This window comes from Pseudopipra pipra, chromosome 2 (assembly GCF_036250125.1).
Source record: "Pseudopipra pipra isolate bDixPip1 chromosome 2, bDixPip1.hap1, whole genome shotgun sequence".
NCBI lineage: Eukaryota > Metazoa > Chordata > Aves > Passeriformes > Pipridae > Pseudopipra > Pseudopipra pipra.
This window is the reverse complement of record NC_087550.1, coordinates 41,686,117-41,700,289: the sequence shown is the minus strand read 5'-3', so window position 1 is coordinate 41,700,289 and position 14,173 is coordinate 41,686,117. Positions and strand designations below refer to the sequence as shown.

General features: G+C 34.7%; 1 protein-coding gene across 4 annotated transcripts in view; it reads right to left on the bottom strand.

Moving 5' to 3' along the window:
* The window catches only part of DYNC2H1 (dynein cytoplasmic 2 heavy chain 1), a 159,506-nt gene that overhangs the window by 95,624 nt on the left and 49,709 nt on the right, over window positions 1-14,173 (bottom strand). For all 4 annotated transcript variants that reach the window (XM_064645170.1, XM_064645168.1, XM_064645166.1 and 1 more), the window contains 11 exons: window positions 13,934-14,076; window positions 11,732-11,813; window positions 11,150-11,304; window positions 9,327-9,464; window positions 6,913-7,026; window positions 5,646-5,806; window positions 5,369-5,492; window positions 4,667-4,788; window positions 3,692-3,778; window positions 2,233-2,359; window positions 371-512 (listed from right to left, as the gene is read on the bottom strand). In XM_064645170.1, the coding sequence (XP_064501240.1) occupies window positions 371-512; window positions 2,233-2,359; window positions 3,692-3,778; window positions 4,667-4,788; window positions 5,369-5,492; window positions 5,646-5,806; window positions 6,913-7,026; window positions 9,327-9,464; window positions 11,150-11,304; window positions 11,732-11,813; window positions 13,934-14,076 (1,395 nt within the window). The remainder of the gene's footprint in view (window positions 1-370; window positions 513-2,232; window positions 2,360-3,691; window positions 3,779-4,666; window positions 4,789-5,368; window positions 5,493-5,645; window positions 5,807-6,912; window positions 7,027-9,326; window positions 9,465-11,149; window positions 11,305-11,731; window positions 11,814-13,933; window positions 14,077-14,173) is intronic.

Sequence of the window (14,173 nt, the reverse complement as noted above, 5' to 3'; positions counted from 1 at the left end):
TATTTAATTATATTATTAATGCAGAAATAAAAATGCTTGCTGAAAAAGCAGATGCATTCAAAACGCATTGGCAAATTTACAATAGTTCATGTGAATACATTCATTTTTGTAAATTCTTCTTTTTAAGCAAATTCTGCAAAAATAAAATTATTTATAAGTTTTTATAATCTTAATAATTTAATAGAATAAGCCTAAGAAATAGCCTGTCTGTATAAACAAGTATTTGTTGAGTAGGAAAACATCATCACTTTTCATTTGGAAACATGAAGACAATTGAAACTGTTCATTAGAACTCACTGGCATTTCTCACTTCCTCAATCAAGCTTAATTACTTACACACAGACACTGACAGACACACACAAGAAATTACTTTCAAGGCCTGCTGATTTGGTCCATTCATCCAAGCTGGTTTTCCTCTGATCCTCAGGAGCAGCAGAAAGGTATGTAATAAATGCAGCTGCTAACTGAGCTCTTTTAGGCAACGTAGCCAGTTCATCTGTTATCTCTGACACCTTAAAAAAAAAAGTGAAGACTGTATAGGTGTTTTGCAAACAAAAGCTATGTTAATATGTCTCATCAGTTATTAAAAAGTCATAATTAAATTTGCCTGCCATTGGGAATACAGTTGAGACAATCTCTCTGCTTGCATTTCAGGTATCTATACCTAGCTAACCCACAACAACACAGACAAGAAATTATGGGAAAAATTCTTTTTAGCCTTGGTTTAGGGTATGGACAGATATTTCTGAGAATGTAGCTGCTAAAAATCTATGAATTTCAGTTCAATTTATAAGCAAATGAGTAAAAAGTATCATAGTAAGAAAAATAAGAAATATGTGATCTCAATCACAGTCAGGTAGTAAGTATGCATACAATATGTATACAGATACTAAATACTATATGTAACTATTACATTTACTGTTATTCACTGCACACTTACATGATAAAATACATTTATCATATATCTTCAAATAATTAAGCTGCACTACATCACCTCTGCTTTGAAATGTTCCAATATTTTGGACAAAAATACAGTGTATCGAAATACTATATGACTGCCACAATTGTTTTCAAAGTATTGTCTTCCTTTTTTTTTTGCTATAATCAAACTGACATCAAAAAAAAGCTGATACACAAACAAAAAAAGCAACTTTTCATTGCTTCCTCTTTGCTTTAAAGGGAGACAAATACTGCCTTTTCACTGTCCGCAATATGGGATACTTCTTAACTAATCTGTCAGTTTAGTCTACAGCATATCATTAACAGATAGTCTGAACTTTCTAATGATGAGGGTAATGTATCAGGGTGAAAAACCGGAGGAATTACTTTTAGAAGTATTTAGACTCTGGGGTTCAAATCCAATCCTTACTATAGCAGATGAAATAGCTGTAAAGCTACTTTCAAAGGAAAATCTTCTATTTTTTTCCATTATAGTGGTCAACCTACAAAAAGGATTCATCTAACCTTAACTTTGGTTCTTCAAAATGCAGGCATTTAGTCTACTTGTTTAGGCTTTTTTTAGTATCAGTGGAGAGACAGGACCATGTATCTCTGCATGGAGATTTTTTCCACTTTAAAATACACAAGAAAACTAGAGATTGCTTTCTGGAGGTGACAGCTATTTTCAGCTTGTATATATCTCGAGATTTTCCTTTTTGTTTCAGACCAAAGAGGAGCCTGTGTGTCCAAAGACTTGCCAGTTTCTCTCAAATATTTCATTTGAGCGAATAAAATATGCTTACTTTCCCTACTCAGAAGAGTCTAAAACATTTAAGTGAAGACTTCAAAAGCAACAAAATATTTTGGGTAGATCTACATTTGCATTTCCGGCATCGATGCCATAAAAGAATATATGTTTTAAGACTGTGATTGTTTAATGTTTTCCCAAAAACTGTCCCTTTTGATTGTATCTCGGCTTGGAGGGTCCCACTGCTCACATGTTCAGCCATCATAACAATTACATTATTGTGATTGAAAACCATCACAGAATGTTGTATGTTCTGTATTAAATACTGAGGGATTTTTTACACATTCTGTAGCAAGGTGATATAACTTGTATGGTGAAGTAAAAATAAGTTTCAGAAGGAAGAAAAGCTTTAATTTCTAATGAGAAATCAAATAAATGTACACTGGGAGACATGCAGAATGGCAATAACACATTCTACAAACAGTGCAAAAATTATATTTTCAAATTATCAGCTATAAGATGTATTTATGAAAATTTTCACTAACCTGAGTGCTCCATCTTTTGTGTTCCCTATCGAGTTGATTTATTAGTTCCTCTGCAGCTTTTAATGTTTTCTGAGCTTTACTTAGTTCTGCTTCAAGTTTTGCTGCTTCTGTTGTTCTACTCTGGAACCTGTAAAACAAATACTCTTTGTAATTACTATCATGAACTACTAAACTTATGAACAGTTACTTTCAAGGCAATTTAATTGACTGATTTTGTAATGAATTCCTCCATTATTGTTAATGAAGAACACAACTACAGTTCTTTTTTTTATCTTCTGCTTTTAATTGGCAGATGAACTTGTTAGACTTTCAACTAAAAAAATTTAGATAGATACACAGGTGAGACTTAAAAATACATTTGAAATACAGATCATAATGTCTGAAAATCATTCCTTCTTTTACTTAAACAGCTTGACTTGATTTTAGTGATTGTGTAAAGTTTTGTTTGGCACCTAGTCAGGAAAATAGCAGGCTCAATGCCATACTGTACATTTGTAACTATTTGGTAAATTCGATATTTGAAATTTTTAAAAAAGAATATTGCTAATTCGCATGAATGACTCCAGTTCAATGCACAGTAGTCTACTTTGTAAACTAACACATAGGAAGAACATGACCTAAAAAACAGGCAAGGATTAGGTATTATTTTGTAATGCTCAATATCTAATTAGTTTGATTAATATTTAAAATAATTAATGCATTTAATAATCGACCAGTTTAAAGCAATATATTTAACTGTAATCTGTAGTATATAACTAATTTAAGAAATCACTCTATAGCTGAATGACAAGAATTCTCCCATTCTTTTTTTGCAGACTACAAAACATGACTTTTAGTAATATGTACGTATGTCAGATTATAAAGTATGTCCTATACTAAGTACATACTAAAACCATCAAACTAAAAAACTTAGATTAAACTGAATTTGAAGAAAGTATAAAAGTTCACCAGACCTATTTTTATACCACTGTGAGTCATGTACTTGATGAGATGCTAAGAAAAAAGGAGATAGCTAACTAGCTGTCAAAAAAGTAGGCCAGCCTAAGAGAAATAGAACTGCCTTTATTCAAGCTGTGATCAGTAGAAGTTTTGTATAGGCATATTCCCAAAATTCTAAGGAGTCATTGAAGTCTTATGTGATTTAGAAGGTTAGAAACAATACTGCTTACCATTGACATCAATGGCTACAATAAAGTTACCAACACCATCAGTAGTTAGAACCAGGTAATTTTAAGGAGCATTTATTTCATCTGATTGAGAAGATGAGCTGTATTCTAACAGTATTTATCTCCACTGAGTGTAAAGATAGACATTTAGACTATCTATCTAAGCGTCACTAATTGGGACGTAAATATCTTGCAGAACAGGAAGCTACATTTGGTTAGATAAATGTCATTATTCATAATGTAAAATCGTCTATGTTCGTATTTATATCTTGAAATAAACAAACCCAACTTACTTATCTTTCAGTTCCAATACTTTTTGACCAACAGAGTTCAGAAGATCCTCTAACTTCTTTTCTCTGTCTTCAGTTTTCTTGAGATTACTACAAAAAGGTAACATTTATTTTAAGACTATGGGTAAAAAAGAGCAAATAAAACAGGAAAGTAGTTTACATAGAGGTAGTTCAGAGACAGCTCTTCCTTTTGTTTTACATTCAAAAAAAATATATTTTCATACAAAAAAGCTTTGAGTACTTCTCATCACATAGCTTTAAAAATGGAAACCAAACACCTTATTCTTAAAAGATCAGAACAAGTCCTTCCAATACAGAATTTTAAAACCTGGCAAAACAATCAGTACAGATTCCTAAGGTTATGGATGGCCATAAGACCATGTCTTATCTTTTTGATCCCAAGGAGAACCTGATTATGCTTGGTACATGACTGAAAATAGAGGAACCATGCATCTCATAAAATACCATGGGTTTTACTGAGAGACTATATTTTAAGCATATCTGTGATGCTCATTTCTCCCTGACACTATTCAGCTGGACAAGTAACTCATGATTGTACAAAAAACAACTAAGGTATAGCTTCCAGGAAAAAGAAAATATTGCACACTTACTTTTCTGTATCAGCAGGAACATTTTATTACCTACAAATGAGGTATAATTTCTTTTATCTTTTTTTTTAATAAACTTCAATCCACACAGAATCATAGAATGGTTGGTGTTGGAAAGCACCTCTGGAGATCATCTAATCCAAACCCCTGCTAAAGCTGGTTCACCCGGAGCAGGTTGCACAGTATTGTGTCTAGGCATGTTTTGAATATCTTCAGAGGAGACTTCACGACCTTTCTGGGCAGCCTGTTCCAGTGCTCTGTCACCCTCTAAGAAGTTATTCCTCATATTCAGATTCCTTCTTGGAGGTTTTAGTTTTGCCCACCACCATTGGAATTAAAAGTACTTGTTTTGTAATAGGGTCTAACTTACGCCTCCAAGCCAGCCTTCTCTTTTTCCAACGGCTGAATTCGTTCTAGGACATGGGAATACTGGATGTTGGCATTCACCCAAGCTGCTAATGGAGCAGCTGCAGCACTGGCTCGTTTAGCATTCTGAAAAATTCAGTAACAGTTAGAAGAAAGTCCTTGAAGTATAATGCAGAAAAGATAAATACTGCAACAGATTTACTAGTTACCAACTTAAATATGCCAATTAGCCTGCTCTACTGAACTAATCTTTTAAATTGTTACTAAGAGATTATATTGTAGGCCAGCAATCTGCATTAAAAAAAACACAGTGGGTATCTTTAGAACTATGCAGCTTCACTGAAATTAACAAGTTTTAAATTAATGCATGATTTATTAGACTCTTACTGTTACAAGGAGGCCAGAAGAAGCCAGTTACTATTGCTTGGTTGAGTTCTAATTTATACCAGTGACAAAAATCTCTGAGGACTCGATTCCTTAATAACTTCTCATCCCACAGCTCCCCACTCACCAACCAAATTCTCATGGTTAGAGGCAGCATGCAACCTTTATCTCTAACAAATTCTGCAAGAAGAATTCATCATTTTTTCTCTAATTTAAGCTCATTCTAAAAATCATGTTGGCAAATCAGACAACCATGTCTTTTTTATTCTTTTTGTCTTTTTTTTGGTCTTTTCTCATTTTATGTAATGCAATCAGGAATTACCTTTGGATCAAAAGATGCTCTATTTTTAGAAAGAAGTTCTTCAACACTCTCTCGTATTTCTCTTGGAATATTACGGGCGTCAAAGGATTCTATGTCCTCCCTTACACTTCTTTTGGCCAAGAAACTGTAAAAAGAATTAAATAACTAAGTAAAGAAGAAACAAATATTAAAAAGATTATTTCTGTATGAAACCAAATAATTCTGAACATGCATTATTCCTGAATATAAATGAAAGTAGTTCATCTTAAAAAGTTTAAAGTTTAAATAAAATCCTCACCTTTTCATGCTCACCCATGATGTATCAAAAATCCCCATCAGCCGCAGAACTCCCTCTAGTATGTCTCTGATTATGTCAGGGGGCATCCGTAGTGACCGGATTTCTAACAAAGACTCTGGCTTTATATTTCCAACAGCTAATTTAGCTTCACTAACCAGTGGCTTGAAACATAAAAACACATTATAAAGAGGGATGGGGATACAAAAAAATGAACATCTGCCATTTCAGTTTTCATACAATTTCTTGTTCTTTTTAAATACTTTATTATGTAACCAACTACCACTGATGCATATTCAAGTTTACAAGTTATTAAAAAATTGTCACGTTTACTAAGTGATAATAAATATATTTCCCCATAAAACAGCATATTATAATCCTGACATACCCTAGCTTTTCATTCAGCACTGAAATTCATAAACATTACATAGATATTAGCGTAAATCATGTTTGCTCTTTCATTACTCAGAAGTTCATTGTGATACAGGTATCTTTTAAATTTAGTATAAATTTAAAATGGATGGGATGAAAAATAGAGACTAAAAGCAATGACTGTACACACATAACATGCAAGAAATCTGATGCTTAACATAGAATCACAATACACTGAGTTGCAAGGGACCCACAAAGAACATCAAGTCCAACACTCCTGACCCTGTACAGGACCATCCCCAAGAGCCACACCATGTGCCTGAGAATATCATCCAAATGCTTCTGCCAGGCTTGGGGCTGTGACCACTTCCCTGGGGAGCCTGTTCCAGCACCCAACTATCTATAAGGTCTCTTGAACAAGCAGCTTGCTGAAGGGCCATTAGGATATATAATTTTCAGAATTTAGTAATAACTGGAAATTATCTCTTATTAAATTATTTCCATTCAGATGAGACTACCAAACCCTATGACATTACCAGTTTGATCAAGGCAAAGTAATGGGGTTGGTCTATATAAGATATGAGTAATTGAAAAATATTCCATAAAATCAGCAGAACTCAACTGTAGACCATAGCAGCATAGAAATAGCAAGTGGTTGTTAAGATCTGGCTTGAAAATTCTTTCTCTAATTAATATCTAAGAGAACAACAAAATGACAACCTAAATTTGGCAAATAGAATACTGTTTCCTAATGCAAGAAGTTTCAATATCAAAATAATTTAGAGCAAAATTTAAGAATTGCAAGGATAAATTTTGCAAAACCATTGTGCACAGCAGGACTTGAGTAACTCAGATAAAATCAGACTGCAAAATATTACTTTTTCTTATCAGCTCTTACCTGAACCTCTTTTAGTTCATCTTCAATTTTTCTTTTTCTTTCTTCTATTTCTGCAGCCTCTTCTGCTATTCGTTGTTTAATTTTTTCCATTTCTGCTTTTTGCTCACTAGCACTCTGCAAAAAAAAATACCTTTAGCTTGCAAATTTACACAGATTTTATTCCCTTAGGTCTCATTTCTTTTAGTCTTCATTATAATAATTTGCACAATACCAATTACAGTAAAATATCTGAGTCTACTTGATACTAGATGGGCAGACAAGGTAAATAAACTTTATAGAATAAGTATCATTTGCTTTTAGTGTGTCACCTTTCTTTACCACAGACTAGAATCTGTACCTCTATTTTTGAGAAGCTCATTATGATCTTTTTTCTCTTTGCCTCTGATTTTCCATTCCTTACCAACACGTCAGTCTTCCTCTAAAAGGATGAGTGACAGCCTCCATAACATTCTTACTACATTTGAAAGTACTGCCATGTTCTCACTGTCTTTGCAGCTGCTCCCATATCTATCTCAATTTCTTTCACAACACCATTGAAACTCTATTTTTCTATCATATTCATTAAAGCAGCAGTTGTGTTGGAACTACGGCCTATTAGTCTAAAAGTACTAATCATAGAATGGTTTCTTTACTTAAAAGTTTTACCAATCTGTCTGTAAGGATACGTATGTCCAGATGCATATTGTAAGTTGTTTGGGTTTACATCTCTTTTTTTTTCTGGATTTGTACTGTGCCTACCACACAGCAGACACTAGCTATTAGCTATCTCCAATCCTAAGCCAATCCTAAAAACTTCAGTACAACAATTAATACCTAGTATATTAAACAACAATAAAAAGGACCTACATGTCTTTTATCATTGAGGATAAATGTATAAAATGCATAAAAGATTAACATTCTAAGCTCAGTACTTAAAAAATAAAAGTCAAAAAAGCCCAGAGTTTATGTTTTTCTGATATATAATACATTATTATCACCAGTAATTGTCAAGCTGAGTTGCAGCAGAAGGTAATGGATGCATATAGGCACAGATAACCTTAAGATAATAATAATTCTCTGAGCACTTAACCCAAGCTGTAGATCAGCATGTTATTGACGATTACATTCAAATACATAAAACATTAGCTACATGAAACTAGATTAGACATTTCATGCAAATGAACATGTACTGAATGATTGCTCTGAATAAGAAAACCTTAAAATTCAGTTGTAGGTCAAAAACCTTGCTCTGAAAGGAGATTAAAAGAGTCTCTATGTATTACAGCACTATCTCTTACATAAACTAGAACATTTGAAGTGACATTAAAATGTTAGAGGGCACCTATACTTTATGCTAATCTAAATAACCAAAATTCTACTGTAATTTTTCTGATGTCAGTGGGACCATCATGTTTCATTACTTTTGACCTATTCTTTGATTATGTCCTACAATGTAATATGTGCTACCCACATAACCTGTAACTCTTCTAGATAACAGACACAGATTCAAAACTGACATCAGTGAACACACCAAGGTAATCATCATTATTCAAATTCATGTACAGTAGGCAGATAGAGCCTAAAAGTACTAAAAACTGCCAACAGCAAAAGATATAAAAATGGAAGCAAGGCACTTTCAAAGCACTGTGAACCAAATGGTTTAAAAGACCAGGCATTTACTTTACTGCATACAGAGAATGTCTTTGGCATTGAGCTTTCAACCAATCAGACTAAGTCAGTAACAAAAAAACCCCAGTGCAGTGACAGCAGATTCATTACATCTTAACCTACGTTTATGATTCCAGGAAGTATCAATGTGGAGACCTATTGTTTGTGCAGTTATTTTACTTGACTGAGAAAACATTACTAAAGAAAGTACAGAATACTGAAAAAAAGGTCTACCTCTCAGCTGAAGAATAAAAATTCAAGGAATGATGAACATGGAGGTATTATTTAATCTTCTCTGAGGTTAAATTCTGTGGACCAGACCTCATGAAATACATGCTTTCTAAGAGTTCACAAATTTAATTCCTGGTATTTGTTACTTAAAATAGTGCTACCTGTACATATTTTATTGAAAGTTCCTATCTGTGATAAACATAAAACACATCAGCTTGAATTTATGAAGTTCTAGGAAAACTTTCAGATGGACTAAACTACAGCAGTAAACACTACTCAGGTGCAAAACTTGCACTGATCTCTTCGTATTTGATCAGTTCAAATATGATTTAAGTTATAGAATCCTCTGTCCTGTTGCAACCTTATTCAAGCCTCGGGGCTCATGTCTTCTCTTAGGCAAATTCTTACAAAAGCATGACATTTTGTAACACTTGAAAAGATTACAAAGCACAGGCAGTTATGGACACCAAAACCAAAAAAGAATTGTTTTGTTTTTTGGGTTTTTTTTCCACTTTTGATGTGATTGTATATACCACCTGCATAGATACTGTAATTTCTTGAAGAGCAGAATCAGCTTCATCCTGCTTTGTTTTGAGTAAAATGCTTTGCTCTCCAGCTTTTCTGTTCAGTTCATCAACCAGAGCTTTAGCTTCATTCAGCTTTGAAACACCTGCCTATAAAAGTTTTAAACAAGCAGATATTTAGCAGTGCATTTTTAGTAGATTTAAATGAAGGTTTGTTACAAATAGTATGGACAAATTAAGAGTGATGTAGACTACTATTCTATTTTTTTTAATTATTGTTCCACATTTTCTTGATATTATTTACATTTTGTTGGTATTATTTAACCTAAGAACGAGATCTGACACTTTAAGATGTGTCACTGTAAGATGTATTACTACATCAAAAAGATGATAAGAAAATTCTCAAACTAACAAACTTTTAACAAAACAGTACCTAGCACATAATCTGTTTCTCAATAATTCAGTAGAATTTAAGTTAACTGATATTAACTCATTGTAATTATATCTCCCTTAAAAACAAATCCATAAAAATTCAACAAATTCAAACAAAATAGATTAGCTTATTTCTACATATTTGTACACTCTAAAGAACACAGATGTACATTAAACAAAGTCTCTATTATGCTTAAGATTAACTATTTTCTTTAATCACACTTTCTACCTTATTTACTTTATATTAATTATATAATAGAATTATTTCAAGATATATTTGAAAAAAAATACCTGGAAGATGTATTGACTGAGGATACACATCTCTAATTTTCATGAAAATTATTACTTTTATTTAAACAGAGCATTTAACAAGTAAATGAGTGCTTGTCACAAACAAACCAGTTACATTCTAAATATACTCCAAAAAAAGCAATTTCTATTACTACAAATTTAAATCTTCTTAAATTGCATACTACAGTGATGGAAAAATATTGGCAGACAGAGTAAAAATAGAGTAGAATACAAGGCAAGGAAGTAATTTGGTTCTGACAGATGCTTTAAGAAAAAAATACAGATTTGCAAGTGTGGTTTCAGAATATCAGCACGGGTGACTGAGAAAAGGAGCTGAAATGAACAGGAGAAAGGCAAAGACAAAAGTTGTCCTAAAGGACGACACAGATCTTTCCAGAAATATACTGGGGGAAGGGAACTAAATAGGATTGGAAAGATAACAAATGGGTTTCAAAAACAAGGATGTTATGCATACAAAACAGGAGTAAAGTGACACCTGTGCATTTGGTCCAGAACTGTCCACAGGTCTGATGTGTGCCAAAGGAATTCAAAATCATTCCAAAACACAAAAGGAAAGACAAACACAACAAAAGGAATCTTGGTCAAAGCTACACAAGAACACCATGAGGTTAAAGATAAGTCTGTCAAACCAGGATGCGAAAATCCTACAAAGCAGGAAGTTATTCTCAAGATATAAAGAAAGGGATGGAATATGGAGCTACACGGAGAACATTTATATAAGCAGAGGCAGGACTTAAATTGATGGAAAGATGATGGGTTTTTAGCAACACAATTCCAACACACATGGGTGAAAAAGTTTACAGTGCTTTAAAGTACTTTTTACTCTGCCACAAAACATACCCAGTCTCATACATTCTTGAGGAAAACTATTACCAAAACAAGAAAAACACTTTTCTCCCTTTCAGGTATTTCAACAGACAAGTGCATTAGGATTCATGATATTTCTCTCCTGAAATCACAGTGTGAGCATATGCCAATAGAGGACACATCACGCAACCATGTTAGCAGCTACAGCCCATTAATACACAAGACATTTCCAAATATGGGAGTATTTTGAAAAGCCATATGTTAAAAGTGTTTTAAACACATACCTGCAAGTGGTTCTGCCTTTTTATTAGCTCTCTTCTTTTACTGTTATTGATGGTACTGTATACACGAAGGAATGTCATATACCTGCTAGGCGTTGCTCCGTATATTTTACATGATTCATGGATTGCCAGAAATGACTTCAGAAAATCAGAATCACCTGTACAACATCATTTGTTACACAGATAATATCATACTCAATTTTATCTCACATTGAAATAACTAAGGAAGAGCAATAGAATGTTTTTTGAGATATGAATTAAGAGCATCCAATAATATCACAAAGACTATACTTTTTTTAAAGTTCTGTCAGGGAAACAACACGCAACTACATTTGAAATGCACATTTCTCAAAAAGAAATATACTGAAATTTTTTGATGTTTGAAAAAGCTGGAGGCCTGGGCTCCTCTCTCAACACACACACACACACACAGTCCCACACCCCCATACACACACCCCCCACACAGACCTCCACCCACACACCCCACACGGTGGTTCCGACCCAATAATTACTGATCTGGTATCTAACATTGAGTAAGTGTTTAATAATAAGTAATAGTAACTAGTGTGTCTACCCAAATATTACCTGAATGTTTTTTCTTAACTTCCTTATGTGTTTTTCCAGTCTTTTCTTGTTCATCTGAATCACAGAGAAGCATTTCAGGTATCTAAAAAAAAGCCACAATTTTCTTCATGAAAATGACGAACAATGACAATCCGAGTTAAAATTAAAAAAACTCAAACCAACCTTAAATCCAGCTTCTCATTTGGAAAGACTGAAAATGATATATTTACTCAGAACAAGGAATTTACAGAATATTTATAGGATTAGAAAGATAAATTCTGCCTTTCCATGTCACTGATAACTTCTCGCTCTCTCAAGCAGAGGAAATTTTGCTGGCCGTATAAATGACCAAGTAGTTCTCAGAGGACTCTTACAATAGCACAAATGTCAAAGATTCAAAAATATACAATTCAAGAGGAAATCAGACAGTCTTAATCCACATTCTGTACATGTACATATTACCCATTAACTGACCTTCACTGAGATCACTCAGAGACGGGGGAACAGGATGATGGCAACAGTGCTGTTTATGTTTGTGCTTAGGGTTTCTGTTTGTGTTGTTCTGTGTGAGAATCACATGTATATATGTCCTGTATATGTGTCTGTGTGTGTGCCTACTGAGAATACATGCTCAGCTTCATCACTGGTTCACCTTGGGGCCATAACGCTGTGGCACCCTTGCCCCTATCAGGGTACTGCATTTGGTAATCTCAACACACAGAAGTAATACATGCTTCTCAAACTCACACTGTGAACATCCTGAAATAAACAGATTTTAAATCTAAAAAGAACACACTGACGCTGTTCCATCAAGCAAAACACTTAGCAAAGGTTCAAGAACATAAGGTTTACAGTGCAATCTTAGATCTATAGCATTTCATATACACCTAACAAATCTATTTTAAAACTAGCTGTCTAACATACTAGTAAAAACAGATATCAGCATAGCTGGTGTGGTGGGTTGACCCTGGCTGGATGCCAGGTACCCATCAGAGCTTGACTATCACTCCCCCCCTCAGCTGGACAGGGGAGGGAAAATACATTATGAAAGGCTCATGGGTCAAGCCAACAACATGAAGAGATCAGTCACTGATTACTGTAATGGGCAAAACAGCCTTGACTTGGGGAAATTAGTTTAATTTATTACCAGACAAATCAGAGTAGGGTAAAGAGAAATAACTAAATTTCAAAACACCTTCCCCCCAGCAGTGCAGGGAGATGGGGAATGGCTGCTGCAGTCAGTTCATCACACACTGACTCTGCCCCTCCTTCCTCCTCAGCGCAGGACTCCTCACACTCTTCCGCTAGTCCAGCATGGGGTCCAAAATGCTCCATCAGGAGTCCCCTGAAGGGTCACAAGTCCTTCCAGCAAATCTGTTCCAGCAAATCTGTTCCAGCATGGGCTCCTCTCTCCACAGATCTACAAGTCCTGCCAGGAGCCTGCTTCAGCACGGGCTTCCTCTGGCGTCACAGCCTCTTTCAGTTGTTTCCACCAGCTTCAGTGTGTAGTTCTGGATGGGCTGTAGGGGGATCTCTGCTCCACTGTGGACCTCCGTGGGCTGCAGGTGGACAGCCTGCCTCACCATGGTCTGCACGACAGGCTGGAGGGGAATCTCAGCTCCAGTGCCTTGAGACCTTGGAGTCTGCAGGGCTGTTTCTCTCACCTATTCTCACTCCTCTCTCTGGCTGCAGTTGCTCCTGTGCAGTAACTTCTTTCCCCTTCTTAAATGTTATCCCAGAGATGCTACCACCATTGCTGATGAGCCCAACCCTGGCCAGCAGTGGGTCTGTCCTGGAGCTAGCTGGCATCAGCTCTGTCAGGCACAGGGGAAGCTTCTGGCAGATTCTCACTGAAGCCACCCCTGCAGCTCCCGCCACTATCAAAAGCTCACAACACAGCCGTGATACAATTAGCTTTACCATTTTGCTTGCAGTCTATTTTTACTTTGTTCTTAAATGCTGTGTTTGATCAGAGTCATAGTTGTCAGCATGTTGTTCAAGTCAGAACACAAAGAGAACAAAACATAATGTTGGTAAAATAATAATGCTAATAATATTTAAGTGTTCTGAGGAATTTTTTGTCTTTTTAAGACTTTACAAATCAATTAAATAAGCACAGTGACAATTATTGCTTCACAACTTTAAATATCTTTATCTTATTTACCAAAGCTCCATTATTTTTGGAGATACTAGTTTAAATAAGTCACAATTAACGCAATTTACCTTTTTCATACTGTCTTCTGACCAGGTTTCCATCCACAAAACCTGACATTTCTTATACAGTGCTGGATTACTTTCACAGTTTACTGTGAAATTTAAATTAGTAGGATCCATTATCAAGACAACATGCAGATTTTGTTGGATGCCTAAGAAAAAGTAACATATTAAATTTTTAGTACATAATAATCTGACTACATGATGGTAATTTTATTGCAAATACAACATAATTTAGTGTCCTTCAAA